At 44.3% G+C, this 15115-nt stretch overlaps 1 protein-coding gene across 1 annotated transcript in view; it reads right to left on the reverse strand.

Moving 5' to 3' along the window:
- The window catches only part of LACTB2 (lactamase beta 2), a 504565-nt gene extending 489694 nt beyond the window's left edge, over nucleotides 1-14871 (reverse strand). Inside the window, exon 1 of the mRNA XM_069621184.1 lies at nucleotides 14660-14871. Coding sequence (XP_069477285.1) covers nucleotides 14660-14781 — 122 coding nt within the window. The 5' untranslated portion in view covers nucleotides 14782-14871. The remainder of the gene's footprint in view (nucleotides 1-14659) is intronic.
- Between the last annotated feature and the right edge of the window lie 244 nt (nucleotides 14872-15115).

Raw genomic sequence — 15115 nt, forward strand, 5'->3', positions numbered from 1 at the left:
GTATCTATCTGCAGAAGAACAGTCACTTGCTGCTGACTGGGAGAGACCCATTTGATGAAACCTGTGTTTGTTTATTCATGCAAACAGTTTTAAGGATTTACGGCCGGGGGCTGGAGTGTGGAGCTGTGTACTTATCACTCCCGAGTTTGAGAGCTTTACAGGGAACATTATACCAAAAGACAACGGCACAGGGCCCGGAAAGAAGACCTGGTGGGCCTTTTGTTAAATACAGGATGACGTTTAGGCGAGTCGTGCAAGGCCTTTGTGCATGTATTGGGGGGGGGTGGGAAGGGGCAATATTGCCTGCTGTTCTTGTGGAAACTTCCAATTTAAATTTTACATTTACAGTCTAGTTTGTGTTGTAATGTGTGCACGCTGTATTAATAAACGCATACTAGACAAAAAAAGTGCTTGACACAGTCGCCTCCTTCAAATATCTTGGTGTATTATTAAATCAACAAAAGGAAGAAACAGCCCGGCTGACTACTCTGGAAGGCAAAATCCAAATGTTGGCACGCCAAGGAGTGATGCTACATAGGCGATGTGGAAAATTTTCTGCGAAACCGATCATAGCGTTTTACTGCCAAAAGGTAATTCCCATCATTACCTATGGGAGCAACGCCATGATCACCGCTACCAACATAAACTGGCAAAAACTTGCATTATTCTGGCGGAAAATCTTACAGCTTCCAACGAACTAGCCTATGACCAGAATACATTTTGGAGGTAGCACTACTAGCTTCAATAGTTTGCTGGAAGCAGTTTGATCTTCTGCGTAAGGTCATAAATGAAGATCCGATTCCAGCGATGCAAATCCTTAAAATAACTCCACAAGCAATGCATAATACCATCTTGAAAGCTTTGCCGACCGAACTGTTTAACCAAACAGCAAAGGAAGACATTACAGATGAAATGCTGATAAATCGATCACAGCGTGCAAAGATCAAGCTACAGCTCAACGATTGCCATTGAGAAGGCATGTTACTCAATGAACCTACAATGCCCAATTGATAACTTCCACACTATTTGGAACGGTTTCCAGACCCAACTATACGAACAGTTCAGGAAAATGTGATTAAATATCCTACCTACCAGACAAAGGCTATCTCAAATTCGATATATACCGAAAGAGGAAAATTTCTGTCGCTTTTGCAAGAATAAAGAGACACCAGAGACTCTTAACCATCTAATTATGTATAATATGTCCTGCACTAGGCGACAAGAGAAACGTCTTTGGAGACCTATTTAAGATTTCCCAACAACAAGAACAAGGCGACTGATGGCTAAAACTCCTTCAAGGACAAAATAACAAGCTGATATACACAGTAGCACAATTTCGAGAGAATATTCTGGCGCTTACCCAAGTTACTTCAAGTGACTTTCTCTTTTTTTCCTCTTCCTTTTCGTTTTTTTGTTGCTTTGTCCTGTAATCTTCAATTTGTAAATAATGAGAAACGTCTCATACAATCTAAACAAAAAGTTACTATATCATTTTAATTTAAATAAATAAAAAAAATGCTTCCTTGATCATGCCTGTGTCATACACCTGCATCTCCTCTTCAGACTTCCTCCAGTGATTCTGCCTCCACTTTCCACCTCCTGCTACTGTGGGCCCCAAGCTATCATACGCTCTGGGATTTGTGCCTCATTTCTCTGACCTTCTCCAATCTCAATCTTCTCACCATCGCTGTATCTTTCAAACCTTATCCCGTCTCCTCTCTCCTTCAACCCCTGATCCCTCCATCGCCTTTTTTCTGCTTCTGAACTTGCCTCCTTCTCCAACAAAGTCCTCAATCTTCGCCAAACTATTCTTTCCTTCTTACACCCCTCCTCCTAGTCTTCATTTCTTCCAGTCACTCAATCTAAAGTTACCCTACTACTCTCCAAAACTCATCCTACTGCTTCTCCTTCTGACCCCATTCCTAAAGTCTACCCCCTCCTCATACCCTATCTCACCTCTTTCTTCAATACCTTTCTTTCTTCAATGCCTGCCTCATGTCTTCCACTTTTCCAGCTCCTTTCAAGCATGCAACTATTATTCCTACACTCAAAAAACCTTCAGCTAACCCCAACCTTGCCTCCAACTATCATCCCATCTCTCCTACCCTTTCTCTCTAAACTTCTCGAACGCATTGTCTACTCTCAACTTTCCTCTTTCGTCTCCAACCACTCTCTCCTGCCTGCCACTCAATCTGGTTTCCGCCCTCTACACTCCACAGAAACTGCCCTTACCTCTGTTCTCAACTCTCTCCTCACACCACACCAAACATTCCACTATTCAACCTCTCTGCTGTTTTTGATACGGTGGACCATTCTCTTCTACTTAATTCCCTCTCCTCATTTGGCATCAAAAACTGTCCTTCGTTGGTTCTCTTCTCTTGGGGCAGCTCCACCTCTCCCACACTTCCTCTCAACCATGGCGTTCCAAGGTTCTGTCCTTGGTCCCTTTCTCTTTTCGCTCTACACCTCCTTCTTAGCCCCCATAATTTCCTCCTTCGGAGTCTCACATAATTTCTATGCGGACAATACCAAACTCCATCTCCTCCTTCTCTCCCGACATCCATGAGAAGCTTTCTTCTTGCCTCTCTGCTATTAAAACTTATATGTCCTCTCACTTCCTTACTCTCAATACCGATAAAACGGAAGTCCTTTTCTTTCCAGCATGCACTCTCCCTCCTCCCCCTTACATTCTCTTTCCCCCCTCCAACCTCTCCTTCTCTCGCCATCCGCCTAACCTCGGTCTTTATCTTGACCCTACCTCTCCTTTCTCATCATATTTCTCAATTCGATCCTTCCTAACCTTTCACGCTACCAAACTTTTAATCTCCTCTAGACTCTTCAAATCCCTCCATGGTCTTGCCCCTCCCCCTCTTTCCTCCCTCCTCACTTTCTACACTCCTTGTTCTCTCCGCTCCTCTAATCTCTACCTACTCTCCTATCCACCTCCACCCTGTGTCCCTTCTCGATTTCTGCTCTTTCCAACTCCTTGCCCCTTACCACTGGAACCACCTTCCTATTTCCATCCACTCTGCTTCCTCCTTCACTTACTTTCGTACTTCCCTGAAATCCTATCTTTCATTCACCTCCATAATACCCTGTGCTTCCTTTAACTTTTTAGTATTCTCTCCACCCCCTCCTTTTCCTTTCCTACTTCCCCTCTCTCTCCCTTCTCTCCTGCCTTATGTCCTATACGTTTCTCACCCTCCTCTATCCCTTCCTTCTCCCTACTCCCTCTGCCTCCTCTCACGCTTCATCTCTCTCCTTTCCTCCCACCCACCATTTATTCTCTCTCCTGACCCCTCCCGTCTCTCTTCCCATTCCATAATGTAAATTGTTTTTGTACTGCTTTCTGGTTTAATTCAATTATGTAATACTTGCTGTATATTGTTGGTTCCTCTTGTAAAGCGTTTTGGCTTAAAAAGCTATATAAATTCAATAAAATAAATAACACTTTTCACGTAGTCCATCAAACGAGTGTATGGGGAAAGAGAAGTCAGGTTTGCATATATTCTGGGGTACGGAAATAATTGGGTGTTATATTTGCCCGTTACCCACACAAAAGCAGTGCTCCAGCCAGCCCAAAGCACGCGTCATAGTAAAAGACTGACCCCTCTCCATCAACACCATTTTTTTCAGCACATTTCTCACAAACATATTTTGAAAAATACTGTAACCTTTAAAAGCAGTTCTGAACCTGTACATCTCAGCAATAGTCACTCAAACTGCCGAGCTTTCTGCTCCAGCAACAGGGATATTTTGCATGGTCTCTCTCGTGTGGCATGTAGTCACTGAAAACTAAATATCTCTACACGGGGTAAGGGGCGGCATAATGAGGCTCTACGCAACACTAATTGTGTTCGAGACCCCTCCCTAACCCCAAATTCTTAGGTGTGCGCTTATGGGGCATGCACACCTTCAGAGCCTTCATGAAGAGGACACACTTCAGAGGGAAATGATGTGGTCAAAACGACCCTCAATTAATGTATTTTGTTATTAGCAGGGAGTGTGTGTGAAAGGTTAGGCAATTGGCATTGATAGCAAACCTTTCAAACTGAAAGACTCCACACACATCTCTTCCCTGGCAAATCGGCCTGCTTCCAACACAAAACTCCCCTTTAAAGATTCGTTTTTATCCAGTCTACTTTTATCCAGTCTACTAGCTAGACATGAAAAAAATAAGGTGTGCTTTTTCAGTCAAACGCTCTTAGGGGCAGAATATCAAGAAGCTGGAAGCTTGTGCAAAGATTAACCGTATTATATAATTTATTTTAGTTGCGAGTCTAAGTGGTAAAAGTACAATGTTGAAAATGATTTCAGACTTCTAGTTTTCTATTCAGGCAGGCTGTGGAAAGTAAAAGGTACAGCGATTATTTCAGCGTATCTTTATATATGGATTTATACATGGTCCCGTTGCTTTGTGGCCGACTTCCCCAGACAGCCCCTGTAACATGAGACTATGGTAACAACCTTAAACCAGTTAATCAGCTCCTACTAATAAACTCATCCAGCACAGACAATATCTAGGGACACGGGCGTGTACAGCAAAATGAAATTACACGAAAACACAATTAAGAAGGAAATGACACCTCTGTAGTAGAATTGGTGGGCACTTTACACAAATGTCAGAATCTAGGCGGACGAGCACTCCCGTTCTTTGACGTGGGCAAGTGAATTTTGAGGGGGAAAACATGCAATTACATAAAATAAAACCAGAGCCAAAGAAAGTCAAACAGAAACAGCACAATACCCGAGAACTAGAAAAAGTAAATCGACCCCCATGCCTTCAAAGGAGCAAACAATGTGACCCTCCGAACACAGGCATTGAAGGGAAGAGCTTCTCCAGCAGTCAAACGAAGTAGCACCAAATCCACAGGAGCTACATTCATAACCTCCAGTAGGTGCCCGTGTTTAAATATATCGTGACACTGACAAACAAGTGGTTCACAATCTGTGCAGCAGAATTAATTATTGCGAACAATCAGCCTCTTGCAGAAACCTACAATTGCTGTGTAAGTTAACACCTACTTCGAACATTAGTTGGGGGATCAAAGAAGTTTGCTTCATGTTTTAACATCCGAGGTCTGCACTGCAGTACAGTCGAAAATATGACAAAAATGACACTGGTCATAGAGAGCATACTCTTTAACTACAGAGCATACGTAATACCTTTATTTAAACAACATTGTATGCCTCCTATTAAAAGGCAGGTTTTGGCATCTGAAGAGTGAGTCATGAAATTCAAACTCCACCTTTTCCTTTCAGACCCTGCCTCGGGTAGCTTAGCTTTCAAGACCTAAAGTAGGCATCACAAAATAAGGTAGTCCAACAAAGCCGGGCATCACCCAATAGGGGAACCAGGAGCAACCCAGCACACTGCAAATCAAACTTGCACCAGCGAGACACACCATAACTTTGTGTTCATTATGCATGTTTAAATGTGTACCAATTCTTCATTAGCATTTTCAAATACTCAAAGTTAATGTAACATGTTTGTAATGCGGCTCCTGGTAGCGGTTGGTTTCAAGCTAACACAGGCTCCGCTAGGCGAGAAGCAGGAGCTAAATAGCTCCAAACCCCACTCAATGTCGAAACCTGCACACATGCCGCATCACCTGTAACTCTTCATACGCAGCCACTGACCTCTCCTTCAAAACTGTTCCATCCCTTTTCAACACAAAGCTGATTTTTTTACCCATCAGGTTTTAAGGAACAGTCCTTAAAATGGAATTTATTAAGAGGATACCTTAAGGCAGCAGAGAATTTGGTTGCATCTTCACACTGCAAAAATTCTTGTAGTTAATGGTACAAATTTACGCCTTGCCCCATTGCAAATAGTGATGAATCAAAAACAAGTTTTTACCAATTTTCATTAATCAATTTTGCTAACCTAATTTATGCCATTAACAGTCCACTGGGCATGCCCAGCTGGAGCACGAACAGTCAAGGGAAATCATGTTTCCCTTTAACAGTTGAACCAGCTCATGAGCATTCCGGCTGAGGGACTGCTCAATGTTAACATTGGGCTGGCTTTAGGGTATTTGCTGAAAAGAACATTTTCAGTAAATACCAAAATGACTCGCCATGAAGGGGAGCACAATGCAAACTGTCCTCGCACTTATAAACGCCTCGCCGGGGTGGGTGTGTGAGAATGTGCAAGACCTGCAGATGCGGATAGGTTGCACTAATAAGGCATGGTACATGTCTTAATCTGAAGTTGCTTAAGTAAACAAGATCCAGCAAATTATTGTGCAATTGCACTATTAGACCCCTCAGAAAAGGTATTTTCTATACTTATCTTAAAGGAAATAGAACTAAATATAAAGCAAAACATCCTATTGCGTTTCCAAGTAGGATTCCGTTGCCAGACGGGAATGCCTCTGAACGCAACTATTTTAGCACATTTGCTACAAAAGAGCAGAATCGCCAGTGCTGTCTCCACCTACATTGCGTCCTGGGACCCAACCGCAGTGTTTGACTGTTATTCGTAATATCCTGTGGGGAAAAAAAAAATGACCGAAATGGGCTTTTCACCACATGCTATCTGGCTACTGTCTATGCAACACAACTGTTAAAGTATGAATAAATCAACAGGGAGCCACGACTGACTCCATTCCCATTTACATTGGGTTAAATAGGGTTGCAATCTGGCGGCAACTCCATTTAGCTTATACTTATGCGACGTGGACACAATATGGTCTCAGAGAATACGCTTTCTGGCTAAGTTAGGCAAACTAAAGATTCATTGGCCAGCATTGACCGATGATATCTTACTCTTTGAACTTATTCAGTTCGGACTGCAGGCTAAATTGGAGCTTTTTGCTCTAGATGCCTACCAACTAAAACTGCAGGCCAACCCAAAGAAATCAAACATCTTTAATAACCACAGAAGGAAAAACAATCACATAAATTGAGTCTATGTGGCACAAAAATAGAGCGCATCATCTCAGCTAAATACTTGCGGTATATAACCTGTGCAAAACTTTTTCAGTAACTATGTGGAAAAGCGTTATCAGACACAAAATAAAGCATCTGCGCTCACAAATGAAGATCATATATGGTAGGTACTGTGAGTTTTCGATGTCTCCATTGCTCGAATAATACTCTCAGAAAGTTGAGGCTGTTGGATATGTATCTCGCAAATCTTGATCCCATTCTAAACCGAGCCCAGGCTAAGTTATGGAAACACTCTCAGGCTTTCAAATGCACTTCCGAATGCAATTTTGAGCCATGAGCTAGGGATGGTGTCAATTGCCACAAGATACAAATGGTGGCTGTTAAATAACTTCTTTAAAATGATCAAGCCACTGAGTAATTCCCTATACGAAAACATTGCCAGTATGATAGAACAAAACATGCCATAGTCTATAAAGAAATACAATGATGAGATGACAGTGCGGTTAGATAGGTTTTTGCTATAGACCGGAGACATGCAGGCTAAAACTATGTTAAAAAAATATATTTTTTAAAAAAAAAGAAGGTTCTGAATACGGTAGGCTATTAACCATAGAATCGCTCTCAAAGTATACACAATAAAAAAGAAATTGCATATTTTCTGACTAAGCGCACCGCACCGAAAATGTTAATGCGCTTCCCCGGCAACAGGGCATGCAACCTATATTTACACTACAAACTCAACCAATTCCCGACCAACAAAAAGAGACAATATTGGGTTATGGGAAGCATTGACGCATCTAATGGGATGTGTCAATTTTGTAATAATATATATAAAAAGGAAACTCTAAACATCTAACGATGTACTGTGAATACATTGAGACTCAGAGTAAACATCTTTGGCGAAGTAAACACCAGCTCTACAGTGAGCAGCAGGGAATGGCTGTGGACCAGATGTGGGGGACAAGCACAACCCTGGTACTATCTTTGACTCGTCTATTGTCTGTAACAAACAAGGAGATTCAGTCCAAATCGTTGATAGATTCCCTGATCAGATATTTGGCTGACAGTTAAGCAATATCTGAAAACTTGTTGGCCAATTGTTACCAGTATTTTAGCCAGGTGTAGTCAGAATTTATACGATATCCTTTAAACACGTAGTATCGCAGCATTGGAATATCTTTGATACTTTCACTTCTGTATTTATAGGGTTTGTGCAACCTGAATTGTACATGGAATCAAGAGGTGGGAAGCTTTGTTCTAAGTGGTATAAACTCGGTAAATTAACAGGTATACAGTTCCACATAGAAATGTTTCAATAATTGCCATGTTCTTAGTATTTATCATTATAGTAAAGAATATATGAAAGTTTCTTATCCATGAAATTGATAGTTGTATGCATGAAGGACACTTACTTATGGTAACTCACATTTTGTGATGTTTAATTGCCTACTCAGGATGTTGACACAATGCAAGAAAATCGCTAATGTGATCAAGAATAGTTTGTATATGTAATAGTTTGTATATGTTTATATTTAACTGCTACTGTTCTAAAGTGTTTTAACCCGAAAAAGGAGGACTGAACCAGGATCTATACCCCCTCTTTCTTTTTAAATGTCAACTTCTGTGACGTTACACAGTAATACACTGTGATATGGCAAAGACTACATTGAACACTGTTATATAGGTTTGACTTGTGTTGGAACCTCTGAACAACAAATTGTTGCAAAAGTTTAAGCGAACTAAAAAAACTAAACAAATAATGAACTGACAGTGCAGTCAATAAAAAGGCAAACTTATTTAAACATTCAGATAACGCTTGTATTAATTTGCTGTTCTCCTTGCAATGGTCATTCGCTAATAAGCTAAAATGATAATCACTGGTCTTGCATCTCTTTGTTCAAAGACAAACATTTGTTTCTTGGACACATGCCAGATTATAGGCATGTAGTAGACAGGGTAACATTGGCCTCATTTCAACATGATATAAATAAAATATTGTATCATGCCTATACACAAGTGTTTCAAGGCGCAAGACAACAATCTTACTAGGCCCAGTGACATTGAGATCGCACAAGTGCAGGGGAGAGGGAAGGGGAGAAGTGCCAGGGGAAGGTGAGGAGGAGCAAGTGCAAGACATAGGATCAAACATCAAAAACAAGAAGTGCAGCCAGCAGGTGGCAGTGCAGAAAAGATAAGTGCAGATAGCGGGGGGAGGGGAGGGTTGTAGATACAGCCCCGTGTGCTGGGTTGCTAGGGGGCAGTACAGGTGTGCAACTGGGAGGGCAGCAACCTGGGCCTGTGGTTCAGAGGGTAGCCAGGTATCCAGTGCAGTATCAGACATGAGATCAAAAAGGTAGCGGAAGAGAGAAGGCAGAAGCAAAGAGGAAAGGCTTGAGCTGTTTCTGGAACCGGAAATGGTTCTGCTCAAGTTTCAGAGAGACAAGGAGGCTTTTCCAGAGGGAGGCGCCAGCCAAAGAGGGACCTGCCCCCTAACTCGCTGTTTGGAAAAGCAACTGACCCTCAAGGAGTTGGAGGAGCTAAGAGCTTGAATAGGAAGATACTTCAGAAGAGAAAGTTGCAGATATGTTGGTCCCTGGCCCCAGAAGGCCTTGTGGACAGTGCAAAGGGTATTGAACTTGATCCTTGCAGCCACTGAGAGCCAATGGAGCGATTTCAGTGCTGGAGGGATATGATCCCTGGGCTTGAGGACAAGGACAAGTCTTGCAGTCCTGTTCTGTATGTATTGGATTTGCCAATGGATTAAGATGATGGGAGGGTCTAATCCTTTATAAAACCGCCATTTCAGACACCAGGCTCTTCACTTCTTAAAAAGACATCAGGGGCTAGGTCAATGCAGATTCTGAGGGGGTAGAGCTTGGAGGAAAACATTTGACCTCACGATACTACTTCCTAGTAAGAAAACATGCAGCAAATGTAATGCCAAGACTAATTCTAGCCCAAATTCTGATTATATGCATGTTTAATCAGAGGCAAAACTACAAAAAAAAAGAGCTGAACTGCTTACGAAACACGCAAATAGGTTTCAGATGTCTTCACCACGAGGCAGTAGCTGTGTGGCTAAAACTGCCCATCACCTTTTCCCAAATTTCATTTTAGCATTTCAATATTTTGTGGGCTGAAATAAGCCATTTATTCCAACAAATATGTTTATATAATTTTCCATTTAACACTACTAATAGGCACCATGATATATGGTCAGGTGGCTTTTCAACTTTCCCCATGCTTTTGAAATACTGAGCTTAGCATGCGTCGGCAGGGCTTCCAAAGATATCCCTTTCTATCCATCCTACTTCCTTGGACAAGATAAGTGCATCCACCAAAGCACAGAGGAAGGATGAGAGGAATCGTGGCAGGGACCCTTCAAATGCTTTCCGGATAAGCTTTTAGCCAGGGCTGTAGACTGCAACTAGGTTAATTGCACATAGAAGCCATGGACATTTGTCAGCTTAACCCTTTCCACCCAATTGATTATTCAAAAGCTGGTCTGTATAACCTGACCTGTCCCATGGGATGACAGCTTCACAAAATGGCTCAACAGGACACTTCAGACGCAGAACAGCATCAGAAGCAATTGGTGTCATGTCATGGACCACATAGTGCCAGTTGCGCCCCTTTCCAAATTTGACAGATAACACCAATAATTGATTCATCCAGGGTAACACTTTGTTTGGTCAAGTAGCGCTACCATTATCTGGGCCAGTCTGAGATTGTAAACACATGACCGAGTATCTTCGTGCCTAGAAACCCGTGTGTACAGGCGTGTTATTAAATGACATATCTTCCCAGCTATACTTGGTAACGGTTTGGGGTTTCAAGAGCTTAAATATGTATTTATTAAAGCAATGTCTCAAAGTTTAACAGAATATAACATTAGCTACTAACCAAACAACATACATTGTTACAGAACATCAAAAATATTACATTCATTAAACCTTAACCTAAATGGAAAAACACAGCATCCTTCAAACTTATGTTAAACAAATATGGTTTGTTTAAAGTGGATATTAAATACAACAGTAGATGGTCATATACAACCTTTTTCTTGCCTGTCCCCTTCCCCCCATTTATTCACCAGCCAGCCGCACCTCTTAGGGGACAATAGTCCTTCCCCAGGGACAGTGGTGAGTGTGGGCGTCAGGACCACCAGCCTCCTAACCATGTTGTACTGTTCTGCCGAAAGACCAGGGACTCGGAGAAGTACATAGGCTTCCCAGTGATTTTAACTAGAACACAAATGTGGGAACTGCAAACAATAGAAGCTTGGGACCGCTGATAAAGGAGGAAATAAAGTTAGGACTGTTCTCGGTCCCAAACAGACGGTACCTCGGACAATACTTTCAAATAGGGACAGATCTGAAAAATACAGGACGGCTGACCACCCTACTTGCCAAGCCAGCGCGTCACGAAGAAGATAAGTTAGACAGTGCCACACTGGCTACACACACATTACACCATGTTCACCAGTTGTAGATGTTAAAAATGTAATGTTAAGTGAATATAAAAAGGAGTAGGATGCAGAATATCCACTCAACTACTTGAGTATTAACATTGGAACTTCATATTGTTTGCCATGCTAATCATTGCCACGTGAGAATAAGTAATACATAAGGAGTCCACATTCTTAATGGTTTTCCATTAAAAGGGTATAAGACACGATCACAAGTGCACATAATTAGTGATAAAACTCATTGATAGCATCTAAAGTTCACCACACACACACACACAGGTAATAAAAGCATTGGCGCATAGATAATCCCCATGTGTGCATTTAGACATCCTTGTGAGTGGAGGTTAGGCTCTGGCATGCATGGTAGGATGGATATAATGCCCGTTGTCTCAAAGAACACCTGAAAAATTCAGGCGCACAAAGACTTGCTACACAAAAAGTGAAGCGCAGGAATACTCTAGCCAACATCTCCCGAGCCCTGGCTACAACTTTAATCATTTTAGCATTAGGGATGTTCCAGCAGAAAATGTGAGCAATCATTTGCAAATCGGGGTCGCAAGTTCCTTCCCAGAACACCACCAGTTAATATAACTTACGTAACGCCGTGCATACAACTGTATGAGCATTGTTGAGGAAGTTCAAAAGGTACCCAATGTGATAAAGAGTCTGACATTTATTATCAAACTAGTGTAGAAGCCCGCATACACGGGACAAAGTCCAGGTTTACATGAACAGCGTAGGGCCACTATATATCCTAAGGGAACAACTCCCTCTAGCGATGACAACAGGTGAAGCTTTGCATCGGTTTAACATACATCTGGCCATTTATTATATTGTTAGTTCATAAACACTGTACTGTTGGAGACCTTCAAACTAGTTGTAATATTTTGGAAGGAGTTAAGGATACTTCTAAGATAAATACACAAACGCTTAAGTGCACATAAAGAGCTACCATCTCAAGCTTTCATTGTACATGGGTATTTATGTATTTGATGGCTAGTTAATACAATTACGGGGAAACAAACTTTTAAGCTGTAACGCCTTGCTAAAATGCCCATGGGGCCGACATATGGATCAACCAATAACGAGAGGAGGTACAAAAAAGGGTTTCGAACATAGGGTTCAGGGTCAGCATATGTGATATTACATGTTTTATTTAAGCATCAATAATACAAAAGATGTAGCATGAGGAATAAAGTTAGCATATGAGGTGGATGGGTGATGAAAAGGCAACATTGTTCAATGGTCTTCACTCGGGAGGCGTTGAGAGTTTCCGAGGACGACTATGGGTGCGATGAAGGCTATGAGAGGTGGGAGGGACACCGGCCCTTAGTTGTGGCAGCCCAGCACGTAGATTTGTTTTGTGGGGGCCGCGATGACCTTCCTGGTCTTGCTGGCTGGGCCCGGGGCGCTATGGGGGGCGGCCCTCTTCAGTGGTGTCTCGCCCTTCAGGACCCGGTGCTGCTTCTCTCGCTCCCGGTGCCTCTTGAGCTGCTCCCAGTGCTCAGCCACATAGTCCTGCAACCGCTGCCCCTTCAGTAAGAAGACGCTGCCGGTCTCGGCCTCCCAAGCCTCGGCGTCCCGCCGCAGCTCATCCTCCAGCCTGGCGAGCTGCTTCTGCACCCGGGCTCGCTCCTTCTCTTCTTTGAGTAAGGCCCCACCGCGGTTGGCGAAGCGGTTGGGGTTGCTAGCCTTGTTCTCTAGCTCCATGAAGCGGGCCCAGGATGCATCCCAGCGGTCGGCGCCCTCCAGCAGAGTCCGGCATCGCTCGTAGTGCATCTTGACCTGCACCACCTCCAGGTCGTGCTGGCTGAGGAGGTCCTCGGTGTACTCTGTGCAGCGGAAGGGGCTGAATGCGGCGCGCTGCTCCGCGCTGAAGCGGCACTTGTCCCAGTAGAGCTGCAGTTCCCTGCGCGCCCCGAGGATCACCTGCTCCAGCTGCGCCGCCTTCATCTCCTGCAGGCGGGCTAGCTCCATCTCCCAGAGCTGGAGCTCACCAAACAGCCCGCCTGCAGCTGGCAGACGTGCTAGAAACTTCTCAGTGGCCGGAGTCTGTAGCCGCTCCCACAGCGTGCGCACCTTCTCCCGGAGCCGCTGGCGGCTGCTGAGCAGCTTCTCACGCCGTTCTTGGAGCTCCTGCAGCTGGTCTCGCAGCGCCTGGAGCCCAGCGGGGCTCAGGTCCGCTTCGTCGTCGTCCTGCTCTGGGCTGTAGTTCGGGTGGTCTTCCCCAATCTCACGCCTCAGCTGCTCGAGCTGCGACAGGGTGTCGGAGCGGTCCTTTGCACGGGTGCGCCGCTCCTGCTCGCGGGTCTGCACCTGCAGCTTCAGCTCGCCCAGCTGCAGCTCGCTGGGCACCACACCAGAGGGCACGTAGTAAGGGATGGCGCAGAGCTGCTCGCACAGCTGCTGGTCGCGGCGCTGGAGGGCGCGCAGTTCCTGCAAGCGCCCCTCCTTGAGCGCGCGCAGCTCCTCGAGTCTAAGGCGCAGCGCCTTGTCTTGTTGAAGCAGCCGCATGCCGGGTTCCGTGGGAGTTTGGTTCTCCTCCGAGCCGAGTTCCCGGCACAGGGCAATTATCTGGGACCGCTGGCTGGCGATGCCCTGTTCGACAGAATCTTGCATCGCCTCCTCTTCGCTGATCATGCTGGCCAGGAGCTCCTCCGTGTGCCGCTGAACGGCTTCCACCCGCTCCAGCCGCCGTTCGTCGCCGATGCCCAGTGTCTCCCAGATGTCGGCGAGTCTAGCGAGCGCGCACTGTACACTGTTCACCACCCGGGAAGAGAGCACATCGCTGCGCCGCCCGCCCACCATGGCTTCTCTGTAACGACACCCGACCGACTCCCTCCGGTCTGAATTGCACAACACTACCGAGAGCGGCTTCGCCACTGCCAGACGCCCTTATGACAACAATAATAATTTTAATTCAAAATGTTCGGTGAATCCTGATAGGTCAGTAATTAGCCAACGAACAACCCTGCTGAAAAGAAGCAGCCAATTGTATCAATTTTAAACGGTCCAATCCGAGCTCGTCGCTTAGTTATCCGAAGTAGAAAGAGGACACAACGGCCGACAAGAAATAATAGTGCCCTCTTCCAAGCTGGCCGCAGAGCATAAACTGCGAAGTTCCTGTACTAACTCAAGTCATGCTCTGTGTGACGGTATATAGTTCTAATATTTCAATTTAATTAGAAAACGTTTTTTCCACAAGAGTATGATACTTAAGTGACGCCAGCCAACCCCCTGACACTTTAAAATGTAAATATTTCATTTATCTGGTCAACCAGTGGAAACGCTCTTTACCTTTCTCCAGTGCCCACCAGGTAGGTATTGGTTCCTTGCAGGGTCATGGGACCCGGATTACAGCCCAGCACGCGCACTACGCGCGACGAGAGCTGCTCCAGGCGCGGTAGCACCGATGCCATTATGCACCTCACCAACGGGACAGACCGCGATATGATGGATTCTAAGTGATCTAGAGAGTAGCGTCTTTCCCTTTGATCATTAACACTTAGGCAATGCAAACACAGACTGCGCATGCGTGCTGGCATAATTTCACGAAGGCCACCTAATGCTATATTTTATTGCCCAGCAGTCTATTTTTTTTAGTTAAATATTTATTAGAGTTTTTTTTCTTTTAGTATAGCCAGGATTCTGTTTGCTAATAAAAAAAAGAATCAAAGAAAAGGAAAAAAGAGAGAGGGTATTGTAAGGAACTCATGGGGGCAACAGTAAAGACAGACACAAGTGATCACTGTT

This window comes from Ambystoma mexicanum, chromosome 5q (genome assembly GCF_040938575.1).
Source record: "Ambystoma mexicanum isolate Mex_15411 chromosome 5q, UKY_AmexF1_1, whole genome shotgun sequence".
Classification (NCBI taxonomy): Eukaryota; Metazoa; Chordata; class Amphibia; order Caudata; family Ambystomatidae; genus Ambystoma; species Ambystoma mexicanum.